We start from the raw sequence: 19,387 nt of genomic DNA on the forward strand, positions 1-19,387 counted from the left end.
AACACACAGCATCTCATTGGTTTTGTGTAATCAGAGGTGGGTTTTGAGGGAAAAAACTAAATAGTAGTTTTATCACAGTACTTTTTACCTCTACTTGAGCAATGTTTTGTGACTGAACAGCGCTCTGTAAGTGACAAAAGCTCTCAGGCTCATAGGAAAGTTCGCTACTTTTTACCTCTACTTGGGTTAAAAAAATTTCAAGAAACATTATTCAAACTGGAGCAAATTTACTGGCTCCACCTCTGCATGTACTGTACCATTAACGTTTGACTCTAAACAGACTTGTTAAAATACAGTTTTAATGCTTGCTCTCCAGCTCCTTCACTCGTTTGGTCAGTGCTTCTACTTCAGCTCTAAGATCCTTCAACTCCTTGTTCAAAGACTGGACTTCCTACAGAGAAAAACAAGGAGACAGAGTGCCTTAGTTTGCAAATGTCAACACTGATTTTAGGATTTATCATTTTAACAAAGTCAAAAGCTCAAAAAGTCAATTTAATATAACAGGCATTATATATTATTTAAACCTCTTTAAAGGAATAGGCCACCATTTTTAAATACTGAGATTTTCTAAGCGGAAAGAAAGGGGAACTATATTGCAGGCGTAGTAATATCATGACGCCTTGCAACATAGTTCCCCTTTTATCCGCCTAGAAAATCGACATGTTTAATTTTGTGTGACTATACTTGGATCGTGTAAGGCTCATGTCACCATATTAAAAAAGGGAAAGAGCTTGGTAGCAACTAACTTCAGCTCAGTTTGGAATGTCTGTGCTCTGTTTACATGACTGAGGGCACGCGTAAAGACCAGACAGCTCCATATCAACCCGTCTAAGCTAAGGTAAGAACATATCTCAGTATTTAAAAACGGTGGCCTATTCCTTTACAAAGGACATATCAACATTTATTTTGCTTGTAATCATGTTACAACTGTTGATTTGAGCTTCTTACATTTTTTGGATGAGCCTGAACCCCCCTGCACATTTTTAAAGCCCATCATCCATCACTGAATCAGGGCAGTTCATTGTGGTGCCATTGATTTGGCAGCATCCAATAAAATAAAAATAAAAAGTTTATTTGCCATTTTATTACATTTGATGCCCACTGCTGCCAACAGAGGACGCTCCAGGCCAATTTGATATGTAAGCTAATATAGAACTCACTCCTAAAGTGCCTTTTCCATACAATTTTTTCAAAAAATAAAACATTACATATAAATATTCTCACCCCGCCGCTTTCGGCCTGCCCGGCCCCTGAGCCGCTGGTCGTCTTCAGGAGACTCTTGTGGACTTTGAACTCTTTGTTTTTGGTGGTGGCCGCAAAGCCGTCCTTCAGAGAGATGAGGACGGGCGGGGCTTCCTTTCCGGCGAACCATTCGTCCGCTTCGATTGACGGCTCCGGACCAATGGTGTTGGGGTACAAGTCCTCCTGGAACAAGTCCGACTGTGCAGGGAGACAGTGAGAGTGTTATATTCTTAAACACTGATCGCTTGATTGATAAATTCATTTTATTCATGGTCTTGGATGCTGCACTGGAAAATGTCTTTGATTTAGAGCACATGGATACACAAATTAAGACAAATGTAGAATTAGCAGTGAATACCAAAATGTACAAATTGTTTAGATTAGCTCATGGGTAGGTTATAATACATGTATTTGCAATATCAGCACATAATGCCCTATATCTATATTTCAGATAAGTAAAAACAAATTTAGACAAATCTTTACCTTTCGGGGCACAGTCATGATGATGGGCTCACATTTCCGTTCATGAAGTTTGTAAAACCTAAAAAAATAAATGAACATAATTGTTAAGATTACTTAAATTCAGAAACCAGGAAAACCATGACATCCTTTTCCTTTCTTCAAATATCTGCTACCATTTGACAATCACAAGATTTTCACCAGGGGAAACTATAGCCCCTTAAAGCACCCCCAAGCAAGCGCCAATATTTGTTCTTTTCTCTCCCTCTTCGTCTGCTTATGTCTCTCCCAGTTTAAATAACACCACCATGAGCATTTTTACCTGGCAATCTCGCACTTGTTGACCTCCAGGCCTCTCTTGGGCATGTACCCCATCCCCTTCTGACTGTCTTTTGCGCTGTACATGGACAGGTAGTGCACGTACGGCGCCTCGTCTGTCACTTCGAAGTAACGGATGCTGCTGTCACCCTGAGAATACAAAAAAAAATATCAATAAACAATCAGATAATTGCACAAAGTCACTGCCAGTATAGTATAAGTGGTACAAAGAGAAATGTCTTGCCCATAGACAGAACAAAAGCTAAGTAAAAAGATGAGACCTAGCTGCCAGCGTGGGGCTGGTGCTCAGGGACCCATCTACATGATGTGGAGCCAGGCTGGTGGTCAGAAACACCTGGCTGTAGGATTAACGTATTGTGCATGTTTTTACCACTAACCCCACTAACCCATGCAAACTCCATACAGAAAGCATTGGAGCAGCGTGAGCTACACGTCACGCAAGGGCTGAGTCTACAGTGAAGATCCCGCCCTTATGCCCTTTTTAGGAATAGCTGGGGAGGGGGAGTCTGTAAATTCGCCATGATTTCCCCTTCGACCGTGGTCATTAGGGTAAATGGGGAGGAGTGAACAGAAGCTGTCCATTTATATATACAGTCTATGGGATAGACCCAGTAGTTACTGAGATATTAGCTGTAAACCCGGTAGGAAGAAGCTATCATAGTCGCCACCTGAGAATTGCCGTCGACCACCACAATTTAGAACCAGGATCTTGTAATGTCACATGAACATAACCCATAAGTTCAGTTGTGTGTGTGTAAGCAGGTGAAGCGAGGGCGATACCTTTCCACAGAGGTAGACGACGTTTGTGTCTGGGTCGTAAAATGGCAGCAGGACTCCACTCCCAGTGTCCAGCTCCTGAAGAGTCAGGGGCTCAGCGAAGTTTTTCTGTAAACACAAGACACACACACAGCCCATTATGAGAACAATGTTGCTCAAAACATTTTTCCAGAAGTGTGTGTGTCTCAAAGTGTCATTTTTCAAACGTTCTGAAATGTTTTGTGTTGTGCCACTTACATAACAAGTTTGAGAAAATGTGCCAAAGCAAATCTGACTGTCAAACTGTAATCCGTTTGTGAAACAGAGAAGAGGAAACACTTACAATGTATCTGTTTGATCGCAGTTCCTGGAAAATCGTCAATTATGGGATTAAAGTGTTTAAAGGTGTATTGTGGAGGTAATGCGTAGAGGTGAACAACAATATGTCGCCTACAAAGTAATATCGAAGTTGATGTTTGGAGGGTTTGCAAATTTACAATATCGAGTGTAAGCAAAATGTCAAGAAACCAAACAAAAAAGTTGCAAAAACTGATGCTAAACAATAAAAATAAAACATAGCTGATGTGTAATTTCTCTAAAAACTGTGCGTAGTGTTGTGAACTTTTGTAGTTTGTTCAATACAGACATTTTTTGAGTGACAATGCAAAAAAATATCTCTCACCCCTAATATGGGCCAGGAAGAAGTGCATGTGTGCTGCTTTTTCTTTTCAGGTAAAATACTTTTTTAACTTAAAGCCACACTGCGTAAAATTGTACCAAGTAAATACTATTGAATTTATTTAATGACAGATATTTTCATTGTCGAAAAATACCCCATGAATGTACAAACTTTTGCTTTTACTGTGAGCGGCTCAGCTCTCCCAAAGCATGACTGTAACTTTACCGGTGTAACAGGCCAAATCTACCTCCGCCCAGATTATACTATATTAAACTGTATATTATGGCCTAGTCCAGACTATACCCGGGGGAGTAAAATAGCCTAGGCTAGTCTGGACTAACCCTTCTGGGCCAGAATATACCTGTCTAACCTTTCACAATCTGACCAGATGTTCAGAAGTTATTGTTGTGTTCTCTATTGTTAAAAATAACCACTAAATAACCATTAAGGAGAAGATAGAAAAATACATGACCGTTTTCAGAGATTTTGTGATGAAAAAAATAATAATGTTGATTTGACTTTTGAAATGTGAACATTGGGAATAACATAATATAGGCCTAGCTAATATTGCATCACATGTCAACTGCGTATGTCTTGAATTACCATAATAACTATAAGCCATGAAGCCATAAGCTACTGATTGATTTTCAATGAGCCGTGCTGAAAGACTAATTTCTGCTCTCTGGGACAGACAATAAAGTTCTATTCTATTCTATTCTATCCTAAGTGCTGTTGTTTTCGCACCCTTTTACATTTTTTTAAATTGACGGCACTAGCGAGTGATCTTCCCTCGATGGACGGAGCTAACTGAGCTAAGTGTAAGTAAAATAACTTCATTAAAATACAAATTCAAAACTCTAAAGCTTTTTTAAAATCTAAGAATTACTTTGCAAAAACAGATATGTGCTATTTAAAACAATCAGGTGACATTTGTGATAAGGCCCAGTGAAAGTGTCTTGCCCAAGGACACAACAACAGCTTGTACCTGCAGGAGCATGGACTTGAACTGCCAACCTGCGGTTAAGGGACAACCCACTCTGTCACCCTAAGCTACTGTATAATCTTTGCTTTATCACTTAACATTACTGTTATCATTGGGGGTATAATCTGGCCTGGTAATAGCCTGGGCCATAATATACCCCGGGGGAAAAAATGGCCTAGGCCCTTTTAACCCTGGGTATAGTTCAGATCTGGGGTAGACTCTGGCCTGTTACACCGGGAGTGGGTGTGTCTCCAGCGAGAGATTTAAATCCATTCTTTTTCTTACCCACTGCAAAAATATTTTCTGTGTCTGGCTGTACATTGGGAGCAGTTTTTTTTTACGGCAACAGTATTGTCCAAAATGTTACGCAGTGTGCCTTCAATGTCTAAACAGTTAAATGCCAGGTACAGTGCACTCACAGGGTCCCACAGCGCCACCTGCCTCTCGCTCATGCGACTGAAGCCTGTGCTCAGGATCTTCCCGTCGGACATGAACACGGCTCGGACCGGTCTGGTGCCTTCATGAGGCTTCTCCTTCTCCTGTGGACGGACAAGAATGAAGTCAGGGTTAAGGATAACATGTACTTTTAGGCTCCTGTCGGGAGTTTTGTCTTTCAAGGCCCTGGGCAAACCTTTCAGGAGCGTTTGGTCAGAAGCACTTAGCTGGGGTGTTATAAGGGGGGTCATATAAGATGTACAACACTGGAACAGAAAGTGGTGCTTTACTTTGGGCCACAATCGAGGTCTAGTCTTTTAACAAATCGGCCTGAGCAAACTTGTCTTTCACTTTTCTTAAGCTGTGATTCTCAATTATACTCATACTAATTTATATATACAGTCTATGTTCTCAACTAGGTGCAACGAGCCTATTCAGGGTCACAATGTGACAATGTTTTTTCAGTATTTTCCATCTGAAACTACATGAAAATGTTAAAATGTATGTTATTTGGTTGTTTTGGTCATAAATTACAGTTTATACAATAATTAATAATAATATATACATCTATCATATACAGTGTTGGGGAGAATACTTTGAAATTGTATTGAGTTACTGAATACTGAATACTGCCTTAAATGCCTTAATTGTTTTGAATTTTTTTTTATATATTTGTCCAATCACAGTACTGTAATCTGAATACCTAGAACACGCCCACAGCCCCAAATAACATAGAGCTATGAATATACTTCTGAATATGAAACTGAAACTTTATTAATTAACTGCAATGTATCCCTATTCTAAATACCCTCAAATTGCAGTAATTGTGGCCATATCGTCTTTGCTCTGCCTGATCCCGTCAGACCGTGGAAGCTGAGCAGGGAAGGGCCTGGTCGGTACTTGGATGGGAGACAGTTTGGTAACTTTACCAGAATACAGTTATTCTATATAAGTATTCTAAATACATGTATTCAGTTACTCCCCAACTGATCATATATGAATTACATTTTTATTTGGGTCAAATATACTGTCAATGGTCACGGCTCGTCATCCCAGACCATCATATAGACAAGTTAAGCAGTGTCTTCCACATGGGATAGAAGAATAAACCTTTGGATCAGTGTGTAAATCGTCCAACCAACTGATCAACTGTCACCTACAAATGTTATAACACATCTGAGACAGTAGCTCACCAATATAACCTTAGAATTAATACATTTTTAAAGTTTAAAGTTTTATTTTGTTAGAGGGAGGCTGATGCACTCACAGTGATGACGGTGCCTTTGCGGGGGTCCAGGATCCTTATGCTCTTGTCTTTGCAGGAGGTCAGGATCTGAGAGCCGTCTCGGTTCCACACGGCGCTGTAGATCATGTCTGTGTGAACTGTGTCCATCCGAACCATGGACTCCCCGCGAGCCACGTTCCACAGAATCAACACGTTATCACAACCTGCCACAGGGGAAGGAAGTCAATATGTAAATGGTTTCAACTTATATAACACTTTTCTACCTTCATGAGGCCCAAAGCGCTTTACAGCAAGGACCCAGTCACCCGTTCACTCTCTCATTCATACACCAAAATACACAGACACTGGAGGCAAGGTGGGTGAAGTGTCTTGCCCAAAGACACAACCACAGTGTGCACCTTCAGGGATTCAAACCCCCGACCCGTTACCAACTGCGCCACTGTAGATATAGGTACATTGATATAACGTTGGCTCTAATTTCATCCATCAGACTGCAGTGTTACTCTGACTCCACTAGATGGCAGCAAACAACGTATCATAAATGGTCAGGATGTTGTACAGAAATGTGCCACATGTGGCTTTACAACACAGTAATATCATTATTAATATAATGGTTATGATAGAAATATTATGGTATCTCAGAATGACATTGCATTTTGCTGCCCTTTCCTCCCGATAATTTACAGCATTTACTCTGGGTTAGGACAAATCTTTATTTTATTTATTTTTTGCCATAAAGTAAGAAAACAGATAGATTATGTTTTCCTAAGTACACACTGGGGGAGTGATAGTAGTTGAGTCCTATAAATGAGAGGTTGGTGACTCGAACCACACGCCTCAGGCCTGTCTGAAAAATGGTTTGAGTGGAAATGTCTGTGCATTTGTTGAGGTTTACGGCTTTAAATCGTAGTTATCCATACAGTCACTGTTATTTGTTACTGCATTATGTAATTTTAAGCTGCAAAACACTACAAATTATTTCAAATAGAGTTAAATAATATAATCAGGGGCCCTGTGGGATCTTTGAATAAATAAAGGCGTCTCCGCTGTATGGCGCTATTTGGAAAACGTCACTATCCATGGGTCCCTTGTTTGAGCTGCCTTGCCAGTTTTACAAATATTTATTGTAAGATAAGGCGAGGCATGTTTATTTATACTGCACATTTCATACACAAGGCAACTCCATGCCCCTGGAATGATTGGAATGATTGGAATGATTGGTAAATGTGACCACCAAATCAGCTTTACAAATTCAAGTCAGCTTTGCTACTTCTGTCATAAAAAGCAGGGCCGAGTTGATGCTCGAAGCGTCACTCCTTTGGTGTGAAGAATAAAAGCTTGTTTGAGACGGTCACAAGCTGTGCGGACTTTTCATCCTCTGAGCACCATGACATTCCTGTGCTCTAAAGTAAAGCGCCAGAAGTTTGTTATCAGCTTTATTCTATGTCGTAGTGAGTGTCTGCTGTCACCTGCAGTCAAGAGCACGTTGTGGGCCGTGGGGTGCCAGCTGATGATGCCCACTCGCTTGGAGTGACCGTCCAGTTTGACCACAGGCTCCGTGAGAGGCGAGACCAGGCCGCCGTCAGGGATCTCCCAGACCTAGAGAGGGCAACACGAATCTGGTTGATTCTACTTTCTATATGCAGCAGGAGAGTTCAATGCTGTGAATCCTCAAGCATGACCTAGTTAATTTTGTTAGGATTAAAGGGAACTCAAACAGTGAACTCTGAGGTAATAAAATAATAAATGAAAAGTCAAAATCAAGGGTCACTTTTTGGACAAAGCTAATCAGAAAACTGTGGCCCAACACAAGGCAGTGCTTCATATCAGTAGAACGGCACCGCCCAGATTTAAACTAATGAGTTTTTAAATGAAATGACCATGACGCTGCAGTCCTCTGATCCGCTGGCGATGATGTTGTCGTTGTGAGGACAGAACTCGATGTCCAGCACTGGCCCAGTGTGTCCACAGACCGTGGGGTACGACATGTCCACGCGCCCGGTCTGAGAAAAGATGTACAGACAGAAGATTAGACAAAAGACAAATTAGACTGCTATTATTACTGCACCTACAGCAGCAGAACAGTTCCTCTGAACAATCCAAGGTGGACCACACACCATTCACATAATAATGAATCACTTTGAAATGCACCTGTAGTATTTTTTTTGTGGCTCCCTAACTTTTCTCTTTGAAACTCCCTGCGTGTGTGTTGGAATCACATCGAGCTTCAAAAAACGCAGCTCCCACAAATGCATCAAAACATGAAAATAATTGCCAATAAGCATTTAAATACAACAGATGTTTTCTGCACTTGGTGGCCTTTCTCAGTCATATGCAACATTTTTTTTTTTTTTTTACCATTTGCTCAAATAATATCCGACCCTCTGTCTAGATAAGGCGGTCCCTTGGTTTGATCCCAGGTTGAGAACCACTGCTCCAGAGACTAACCCTGAAAAAGTTACTCTTGACCAAGATCTGGATCAAAGGTCTTTAAGAAACACCACATTTAAAGGGACTTTTAAGAAGTATCTCCTACTACAAGTTCTACTACTACTACAACATGATGTTTTTATCTGATCTTTAATTAACCAGAAAACTCCTGCAGAGATTGAATAATCTCTTTTTCAGGGGACCCTGGAGCTTGGACAAGACCTACCTTGTATATTATATAAATTTTTAAAGGTAGGGAAACTGGAGGAAACACAGGGCGAACAAGAAAACCCTACACAGAGAGAGGCTTCACGAGGTTTAGAAATGAAGCTGGAACTTTCTTACCATTATGACTTCTACTTCTTCAATCATTATGACTAACAATAAGAAACCTTTAAGGCTTTGAAGGTGAAAACGTTCAACATATAATGCATAATTAATAGTATCTACGTAGTTACTTGATATGTGGTTATTTCTACCAAAACCTCTATGCGCTTAAAAATAATCTCATACAGGGGAGAAAAGCATCAGCTGATTCAAATTTATGTCTTTAATTTTGCGAATGGACAGAGACAGATCTTTAATGATTATAGCCGACCACAGGTTTCATGGTAATTAATTGTAATTCATTTCATTTAGTCATTGGACTTGGGAATTTGTATGAGGCCAATAAAAGTAATAACTGGACAGTGTCCTCACATAAGGGTTCATTCATGTGGCAGTGGCACTTTGGAACTACAAGGAGAGAGTGCATTTATATGAACGCTTCCATCTCCTTTTGCTATGTTGATATATCTAATGTCGCTGGACACTTTCAGACTTTTAGCATCCCCAGATCATGCAGAATATCTCTTTAGCCTTTCTCTTAGCCTCCTAAATAGATCTAACCTTAGCATCCTTCGACCCACCTATTCACTAACCCTCCTCTGCATCGTGTTCAAACCATCTTAATCACAACTCTATCTCCAAAAACCTCTTATTTGAGCTGTTCCTCTGATGCACCTCTATTAGGGTGCATCATACGCCCCATATTTTTTTAACTTCAATGGATCATTTTGTCCCTAGTCTAGTTTTGTTACATATAAAAAAAGAAAATGTATGGCATAGTTTGGTGAAGTTTGAAATACATTTAGGTGGTCCACCATTCAAATGAATGTTTTGTCAAAATATCGAAAATTTAGCGCATATTTCCAGTTTTTCCAGTTAGGGTCTAGTCCGAGGAAAGGTGCTTAAGAGTGGGTCACCGTGTCCGAGGGGTGTGCAGGGTGTCCCTGGAGGTCCGGAGGAGCCAGGGGTGCCCTGACCGGGGTAGGGTTAGTGGATGAGAGGGGGGGTGGTTGTGGTGGGTGTTGGGGCCTGGCTGGAGGTCTTGGGACAGGGGTGGAGGTTTCAGCCCCGTCCTGAGGCTGCTAGGTCTGGGCTGGAGGTCTCAGACCGGCCCGGAGCTGATGGGAGTGTTGGAGGTCTTAGGCCCAGCCTGGAGCTGTCGGGAGCAGACTGGAGGTCTTAGCCCCACCCTGAGGCTGTTATTGTCAGGCTGAAGGCCTTAACCCCAGTCTTGAGGCTGTTAGGGCCGGGCTGGAGGTCATAGACCCGGCCCGGAGCTGCCATGAACGGGCTCGTGGTCTCTGCCCCAGCCTGGAGCTGTCGGGAGTGGGACGGAGGTCTCAGACCCGTCCTGAGGCTGTTTGCACCACGCCCAAGGTCTCTGCCCTAGCCTGGAGCTGTCGGGAGCGGGATTGAGGTCTCAGACCCCTCCTGAGGCTGTTAGGACCAGGCCCAAGGCATCAGACCCGGCCTGGAGCTGTCAGGAGCAGACTGGAGGTCTTAGCCCCACCCTGAGGCTGTTATTGTCAGGCTGAAGGCCTTAACCCCAGTCTTGAGGCTGTTAGGACCGGGCCCGAGGTATCAGACCCAGCTTGGAGCTGTTAGGACCGGAGGTCTTAGCCCCGGCCTGGACAGGAAGTAAAAGCTTGTAGCACCTGGTATTCTCAGGCGGTCTCCAATCCAAGTACTAACCAGGCCTGACCCTGCTTAGCTTCCAAGATCAAAAAATGGTCTGGATTGTTGGCACTCAACAGCTAAATCCCAAAAACAGCGCGGCACTCAATGTGTTGACAGTCAAAATGTGCTAAATCTAACAGCCCTGTAAAACAGTTTGTGAAGGTTTAATACAAAATATGTTGTAAAAACTCACTTTCAAAGATTGCAAACTTCACAAACAACTTGAATAAACAAGCAAAGAATAGTTATTTTATCAAATTCAATACCATTGTAAAATATTAAATAAGTAAAGAGATCAACAGCACATAACATTCAGCTAAATTAATTTTGCCTATGCTTCATAATGCAAATCTTGCTTATTGAGGTGGACCCCCTAAACAATGTTGGAATTAGACAAAAAATGGTAGAAATTCTTCTTATGACCAAAGGAATGTTTTAATACTGGGAACATGATAATTGGTTGACATTGGGGCGTTTGATGCACCCTAACCTCTATCCTCAAAGAACAGAAAAACCTTCATTTGTTTTCGCAGCAGATGCTGTGTAGCCTCCTCTGTAGTAAGTGTTGGCCCACATCCTGTCTCAGCGCACGACCAAACATGGTAAAAACTCAATAGCAGCAAACGACGTGTGACGCATCATCAAACTTCCTTTTTCAGTCTCTGCCATCGTTTGAATGTTCGAATGTGGTTAGACAAACGCTTTATATGGTCTGTCTATGTGCAACTCTAACTTCGTTTCATTTAGGTCAGGCTTGAGAAACAATGTGCGAAAACACTTATATTGTGGGTCCCGTCTTGCTGCAGAATTCAGGGGCGCCAAACTCTCAAGTATCAAGCATTGCTTTGGCAGACAGAAACACAGATGATTTTGATGAAGAGATGTTTGATCATTGTATAAAGATGATCAGCATAAATATGTATTGTACATTCAGGTTACAGGGCACACAGGGACATTATTGATTTAACCAGTGAAGGCGGCGTTTTTAGTAGAAGGAAAAAACTGAAGCATCGTGCCGACTTGATGCTCCAGGGCTGGGCACCGTCATGGTATTAGAAAAAAAGTTTAGGTTCTGTCGGTATCAAAAGAATAAAAGTAAAAGAAAGCAGGCACCAGAAAACATATGATATCTTTCAGCAACTTTTGGTGCATGCTGGTCCAGGGACAGCATTAAAGGAAGTTACTTGGTTGTTTCAGCTCAAATAAATGATACAGATTTAAAATAGCCTTTTATGGAATAAAGTAGCATTATTATTCTGTGTTCTTGTTCTATATGACGAATATTTTAGTATAGGTGTCGTAAACTAAGTATCGTTACTATTGTTAAGTACTAGTATCATAAAAAGTGGAGCCGTACCCAACCCTATCAGGAATAGAGCAGGTGGATTTGGCTTCTTTGCATGTGATGCGAAACTGTAGTGCTCACATAGACAAGGGAAATCCAAACCAAACCTTTATCATTAACATATGAAGTGGAGTACTGCATACTGTACAGGTGGTAATTTGTTCTACACATTATGTGTTTTCAGTAACTCAAATTTGTCTCATCTAACAGATTAAGTGACATCCTGTCGGCCACAACATAATCATTGAGGTTATGATACCATGATTTGATTTTATATAAACTTGCAGTAAAGGTTCTTCTACATGAGCGCCATCTGCATCAGAGTCATGAGGGCCAACGAAAAATGTTTCATATTTTGATCTATTGTCGAACTAGACTCGGTGGGCGTTATTTCTGGTGGTAAGAAAGTGTTACAGTCATGATGTTTCATGAACTGAATGTTCGTCCCACAAGCTTGGGCTGTCGACGGATAAGGTAAAAGTAATGACACAAAATGGGGGACATGTGAAACCTTTCCACAGGAAGTCTGTCGACGGCCCTGGCACAAGCGCATACCATTACGAAACGTCAGGTCCCCTCAAACATATAGCTAAGTAGCCGTGACTGGGACCAAGCAAACTCCTACAAAGGACCCTCTTGCTGTGGAGCCACTATGCATCCAATTAACTTCTACAATATATAGTTGGTGTATGTTGAGCGTTGATTTTCCGTACCTTGTTGAGCGGCAGCACCATGAAGGCCCCTCCCCCGCTGGCGTCCACAATCATGGCCACAAACTTGGGGTTGACGGAGCAGAAGTTGCTGTCCCAGGTCATCTGAGAGATCCTGATGTCATCGTAGCACTGGTCAGTCTTCACCGCCTGACCGAAGACGTGCCGAAACTTACTGCTCCGCACCACCCTTCGAGACATAGTGAACTGGGACAAAACAAACCATATCAATGCATGAAGATCTAAATGAAAACATGTACATATGTGGTTATAAATAGTGTTTTGGTCTTCATTATTTTAGAGATTATGGAAAAAGTCCTGTTGTTTTGTACAATGCAAGTTTTTTCAGTAAGAATTCACATTGTCCAAGTCGTACCTCGGCTGAAGTCAAGGTGAATGATCAAGGGAAGCAGGTTCATTTTGAAATGCTTAAAATGTAACAGGAACAATGTCTCTGCACAAACACTGGTTGTGGCAATATTACATTACATCAGTTCGGGATTGTGTCCAAAACCAATATACAATATAAAATACTGGCCTTTTTGGTGGGTCTTTCCACTACTTTTTCATATTGTTTTTAGCTCATGTTATGGACAGTGTTTGCTAGTCCCCTTTAAAATGGCGGGTTTCTATGGTAACGTTCAATTTATATAGATACAGAAGGCATTGCGTTATAGAAGGGGGCGTGGCTTCGCTGAGGAAACACAATTTTCCACTTGTTGTAGCCATTTTCTGGTGGAATATGAAGCTATTTATCTTAAATCGGGCCCATATGGATATTTTCTCACAGCAGATTGTTCAGTAGACGGCAGTCGTAGCTAGCGCTAGCTAACCATTAGCATTAGCACAGTTTAACATGAAGCATTGTGTTAGAATTCTCCGTTATTTATGTATTTATGGGCAGTTCAACCCCTTGGTCCTCTCCATGTCTTTGTATTTTTATTTAGTAGAAAACTATATTCATAATTCAGCGTTTGTTAAAGTATTTTTTTAATAATTGATTATTTAAAAAGTTTAGTTTAATTTTTTGCCAAATTGTTTCCTCCTGAACTGTTTTCAAACATGACCATATATGGGCGATTCTAGGGATGCCGTCTGTATCTTCTTGTCAATCTTCACTCATTTATGCTCAAGCGCTCTGGGTCATCCTAACGTATAGGATACTAAAGGCGAAACAGGGCCCTCGTGGGTGACTGGGTGCTCCCATAATTACAAGACGAGGAACTCAGTCACCCAAGAATGAGCTCGGGATAGAGCCACTGCTCCTCCACACCAAGAGGAGCCAGCTGTGGTGACTCGGGCATCTGTTCTGTGAGAGAAGTCTGGGTGTTGTTGCTCAGACTGCAGCTTAAATCCCTTGGAGGGCATAGTGAAGCATACATGGGGTGAAGGGCCACAGATCAGTGCCATGAAACCTACGACTATGGGTAAGTGGATTTAGCAGCGGCTTAAACTGTGCCCCATAAGTTGTTGAGGTTAGAATTTTTCATCATTATTTTATAGTATATATGTCGTTCCGGAGTATAAGTCGCACCAGCCTTGGCAACTACCTGGCCTGCACCATTTACAAGCAAGACATTACAGATGTTTGGCCACGTGTAGTCAAAGGAAACCAGCTACATCTCCATGGAGACGAGTTAGCAAGATCTGATAAAGGGTGAACCCACTCATAGAGAAGACACATGCTTATTATTTTAAGATAATGAAGATATTTTCCATCAATAAACACCCACAATGCCTGTATTTTTCTTCTACTTATTGCTTGAAATGTGACAACTATAAAATAGACTTTCCTTTTGAGGGATAGGCTACTGAACGTAAATATGAATTGGGTAGTAAAGCCCCCACACGGAAAGACACCAAAGTGAAAAGCTGAAAAGAAGAGGAACTATCATCTTTCACAACTGCTTCCTGTGTCTATCCGTGACTGGCAAAGACTCTTCAAACTCCTAACTTCACTACACACTGCCCTCACTTACAACATCTCCAAACAGCATTTATCCAGGACTCTCCCAACCTGACATTCCCATCAGTTGAACACATCTGTGCACGTTCTTCCACCTATAGGCGACAGTTAGACCACTTCCTTGATTGCGTGCATCGAAACCACAGCCTTTCCTCTCACACCTTATAAGTCACTCGCGCAACATTTTCTCACACCTAGACAAAAAAAAAAGAAAAGAACAGCAGTATCTTCATGAGAAATCTCCCCTCCTTACCTCCATATGTAGCGGTAGCATCGATATAGCTTCCTCGAATAACCCGTTAGTTTTGCAGCCACATCACAAGATCCTTCTCCCCACTGCGTTTGGGCCCTAACCTAATAATCCAGTACAGAATGGCTTCTAATTGTATCAGCAGACCATGATGCAGGTCAATCAGAGAGGCCTGCTCCCCGCCTAACCCGCTCAAAGTGGTGGAAAGATCAGAGTAAGCAATTTATTATGTAGGAAACCGTTGATATGGTGTATAAAGAATGCCAAAGCGCTTAGCGAAGTTTACGTTGAGGAAGTGTGAGGGCAACAGATTTAACATTGGTAGTATATTATTTAAGGATTATAGAGAAGCTGGCTCGAGGCTTGATTTTTACATAACTTATGAACAATAGCAACATCTGTGCAAGTGCTCGACGTGTGCTGGTATTGAGTGCAATAGTAGTACTTGAATGACGACATCACAGGGTACTTTTACTTGAGAAAATATATTATAAAGTCACATTACTCTTACTTGAGTTGCGATAGGCCTACAAGTTCAAAACACTTTAAAGACATAGTGTAAGGCTAAGGGGACATTTACTAGTATTTTTGAAATAATGACAAGGAAATCATGTATTGTTCCTTTGCTAGAATACAATGATGGAACAGATTAAGTGAGTTTCAATATTCCATTTTAAATTAGTACATTTTGTCATTGTAGGTGTGCAATTTCTATGGTCACAAAAAGCCTTAAAGGCAAAGGCTGCAAATACTCTTCATGCCGTCTGCAAACTTCCAAAATGACCACCACTACAAAAACCTTTTACTTTAAAGCATTACAAACATCTACAAGGCATGTGTATTAGTTTCACAGTTCATATTTCAATCTTCTTCCAAATGTCCGTGCATCTGGAAGTGTTAAGAGGTATTTTTGATTCACAGCCAACAGCACATGTGTAACTAAGGAAGCTGCAAGGTCACAATGTCACTTGTCTACTTTTCTGCCTGAACGCGGCATCCTATACTGGAAAAAGCTTCTGTGCTGAAACATGATGAACCACAGGGATTCTATTTGTGCTAAACTGAAGAATTCCAATGATGCAAAGTCCTTATTAAACAATTTCAAGAGAGAGAGAGAGAGAGAGAGAGGGAGAGAGAGATGTGGAAAGTAGCTCAAGTTGAGGAAGTTGCAGAGTTGTAGTGTTTGCCACTTCCGAGTATTGCAAAGCTACGTTGAGTGTTTAAACATTTGAAAAATTGAAGAAACCCCAATGAAAGACCAATGCAAATAAATCTTTCTGAGTTGCTTATGCTTTTGTTGCAACCTCTTTAAGCTTTCCACATATTGATCATTCATAGTTTATTTCATACCTATAAACCTTTGAAGATAAGTGACAGTTCTTAATAAATGACGAAATTCAATTGAAAAAATAATGTAGAGCAGTCGACTTCGGACATATTTGGATCTTACCTGGTTGTGATGACGGGCAGATGAGGCTGAGGAGTCTGCAAAGCCGCACCTTGTCAGGAGAATGGGCGCCCAAAGCAGATGATGGTGTTTGAAGAGCAGTATGGAGGAAGTGAGAGCCGAGCCCGAGGTGGAAGTAGGAGGCGGCTGTTTCTGGGTCAAACGCAAAAGAGAGAAGAAGCGAAGTTACTGATGCAAGGCAAGGCGTGGAGGAATTATTACCTATTATTATATGCAAAAATAATAAAGTGACTGATGAAAATGAGGCTGCCAATCTGCGGCAACAGGTTCTCTGATCACCACCCGGCACCTGCATACTAAATTAATTTATACACATTAGACAAAGTGGATGATTGCTAGAGGATATGAAACCTGTGTTGTGGCCTGGAGAAGTGTCTATCCCGTCACTGTGAGGAACTTGGAGAACAGTCAGTGACCCCAAAATCTCCTTCACCACTGCAGGAGAAGAAAAGAAACCTTACAAAAGACTTATAAAAGGTCAAGCAGAATGAGCTTCATTCATAGACCATCTTTGTCTCCCACATCACCAGCTGCACGGCCCACTGCAAACCGCACAATTCAAACATAGTACCTCTAATTTGAAAAAGGATAGGAATAAGCTAGAAATATAAGCAAAGAGATGTTTGTAAGTGATAACCAATGAGAGCAGCCAAAATATTTACTCAAGTAAGAGTAAGTAGAAGTACAAAGCCCCCTGATGGAACCGCCACCTTAACGTGGTGGAGGGGTTTGAGCACCCGAATGATCCTGGGAGCTCTGTTGTCGGGGGCTTTGTGCTCCTGGTAGGGTCTCCCAGGGCAAACAGGTCCTAGGTGACGGATCGGACAAAGAGCAGTTCAGGAGCCCCTTATGAGAGACCGACAGGCCCGGTTTGAACCATGAGGCCGTCCTTCTGTGGACCCACCACCTGCAGGAGGAGCCACAGGGGGCTGGTGCAATGTGGTTTGGGCAGCTCCAACAACTGCCCCCACGACCTGGCAACGGAAAAGTGGAAGAAGATGGATGGAAGAAGTACAAAGCATTAACCAAAATGATTGATGTAAATTGTTGCTACAATATTGATTTGAGGCCATACCCCCTTTGCTCTGCCCGATCCCGTCAGATCGCAGAGGCTAAGCCTGGTTGATACTTGGATGGGAGACCGCTTGGGAACAACAGGAAGCCTGGGTGAATGTAGTGAGTGGTTGGTGGTGGTCGGAGGGGCTGGTGGCGCAAACTGGTAGCCTCGCTTCCATCAGTCTACCCCAGGGCAGCTTTGGGTACAATAGTTGCTTACCACCACCGACTATGGAGTGAATGAATAATGCAATGTAAAGCGTCTTTGAGTGTCCAGAAAATACAGTGCTATATAAAACGAATGCATAATTATCATTTGAGTTCATGTTTTAGTGTAGCTGTAATCCCAAAAAGCATAAAATAATGTCAAAGAAAAACTTGATATCAAAAATAAAAACATGCTGAAACTAGATTAAACAATTTTAACATTCTTAAAATTGAATACAGAAACATTGATAAAAGTTTCATTTGCATGTGAAATAGAACTTTTGACACTTAAGTTACAATTTTACAGAGGAAAAAGTAACCAAATGTTTTATTTGAGTAATAGTCCTGCAACTTCAAGATAAAGTAGAGTTAAAATGTATACTACTCTAAGTACCGTCTCTGCAATACAATGAGCAGAAACTGAAAAGGTGCATCCAATGACCGTTTCTAATTCAAGGTTTCATAGTAAATGCTGCAAATAAACAAGTCTCCCAGTGTGACTAACATATTTGTGAACATTTATGTAAAAAAACAAAACAAAAACACAGCGTTTTAAAAATATAGACTTCGTTTATTGCACAATCGTTGCTGGAGGAGGGTGAGAGCCTGTCTGTTACAGGGGGCTGCCATCTCAGACAAGGGACAACATTAAATTTATGTTTCAGATTCATCACAGTGGCCGATTTCACCACTTCTTTTTGCGCCGATAAACATGGACGTCCACCAGAGGGAGCCACAGTCTATTGAAAACGAATTACAGTAACAGACAGACCCTGCATGAGCTCATTTCTTTGTCCAATAGAAAGGTAACATTTACATTGAGTGGTGTCAGTAGTCTTCACAACACGTATAGCTTTTAACAGGCTGTCCGGCGCCTGTGATCCAATATAAAAATGTTCCTTTGTTAGTTTCCTTACATTACATTATAATAGTTTAAGTTAACATACACACAAAAGGACAAAGACCGGTTTTGAAACTGGATTCTGCCCCCAACATGGTCCAAGACTCCTTTGATTTGTCAATAATAATAATTTAAAAAAACAATCTTCCCAAATTTGCTTGTTGGATCCTCTTGTCTTGTGAAACTCATACTGAACAAAAAACTTTTGTATATATAGGAATTAATCAATTTGAATGCTATTTACATTAGTATTGGAGCTGATAAAAAGGTTTGGGTGAAAGGCGAAACATCCTCAATACAAAAAAACAAAACCCAGGACAGATAATAAACCTTTTTCTATGGTTGTTTACAGTATTTAATTATATATATATATATATAATTCAACAATACAACTGTTCTGTCTCGAAGATTTAAAGAAAAATCCCCAAATACAGGTTTTTACAGGGCATTTTAGACTAGGAAAAAATAGATGTAGTTTAATACGACTTCATTTGTAAATTTTTGCACAGCATTTATATAAAACTTAATCCAAATGTGGCACAACCCTGTATAAACATTACAAATTACTTGGTATTAATAATAATAATTTGGAAACAAGGCAGCAAAGTGCATTATCCCATGCTGGCAACTATGTTTTTTTTAATTACCGGTTTATTTCAATATATTATGATACTGTGCTGAAAAGTACGACCCATTAAACAATGTAAACTTTCTTTTGAATAGACAAAAGTCCCCAAAAATTGCATCCATTAAGAAATTACAGCTATCAGTTGCATAAACTAAAACATGTTAACAAACAATTAAAGTTTTTTTTATTTAGACATCGCTTCATTTTGCAAATTAGTGAACAGTCGAGAGTTGATCCACTAAACTCGATCAGGGAATCAGACAAGGTGATCCACTATCCTCAAT

At 41.0% G+C, this 19,387-nt stretch overlaps 1 protein-coding gene across 1 annotated transcript; it reads right to left on the reverse strand.

The window, feature by feature from the left end:
* Window positions 1-125: 125 nt before the first annotated feature.
* On the reverse strand, window positions 126-16,443 carry coro1a (coronin, actin binding protein, 1A). Its single transcript, XM_079564503.1, has 11 exons — window positions 16,294-16,443; window positions 12,631-12,834; window positions 8,019-8,141; window positions 7,608-7,737; window positions 6,160-6,341; window positions 4,877-4,996; window positions 2,821-2,925; window positions 2,024-2,169; window positions 1,726-1,783; window positions 1,225-1,440; window positions 126-391 (listed from the first exon to the last, which is right to left on the reverse strand). The coding sequence occupies exons 2-11, from the start codon at window positions 12,826-12,828 to the stop codon at window positions 299-301; spliced, it is 1,371 nt and encodes a 456-aa protein (XP_079420629.1). The 5' UTR covers window positions 12,829-12,834; window positions 16,294-16,443; the 3' UTR covers window positions 126-298.
* Between the last annotated feature and the right edge of the window lie 2,944 nt (window positions 16,444-19,387).

The sequence above is a fragment of the Gobius niger genome, assembly GCF_951799975.1.
Source record: "Gobius niger genome assembly, chromosome: 10".
NCBI lineage: Eukaryota > Metazoa > Chordata > Actinopteri > Gobiiformes > Gobiidae > Gobius > Gobius niger.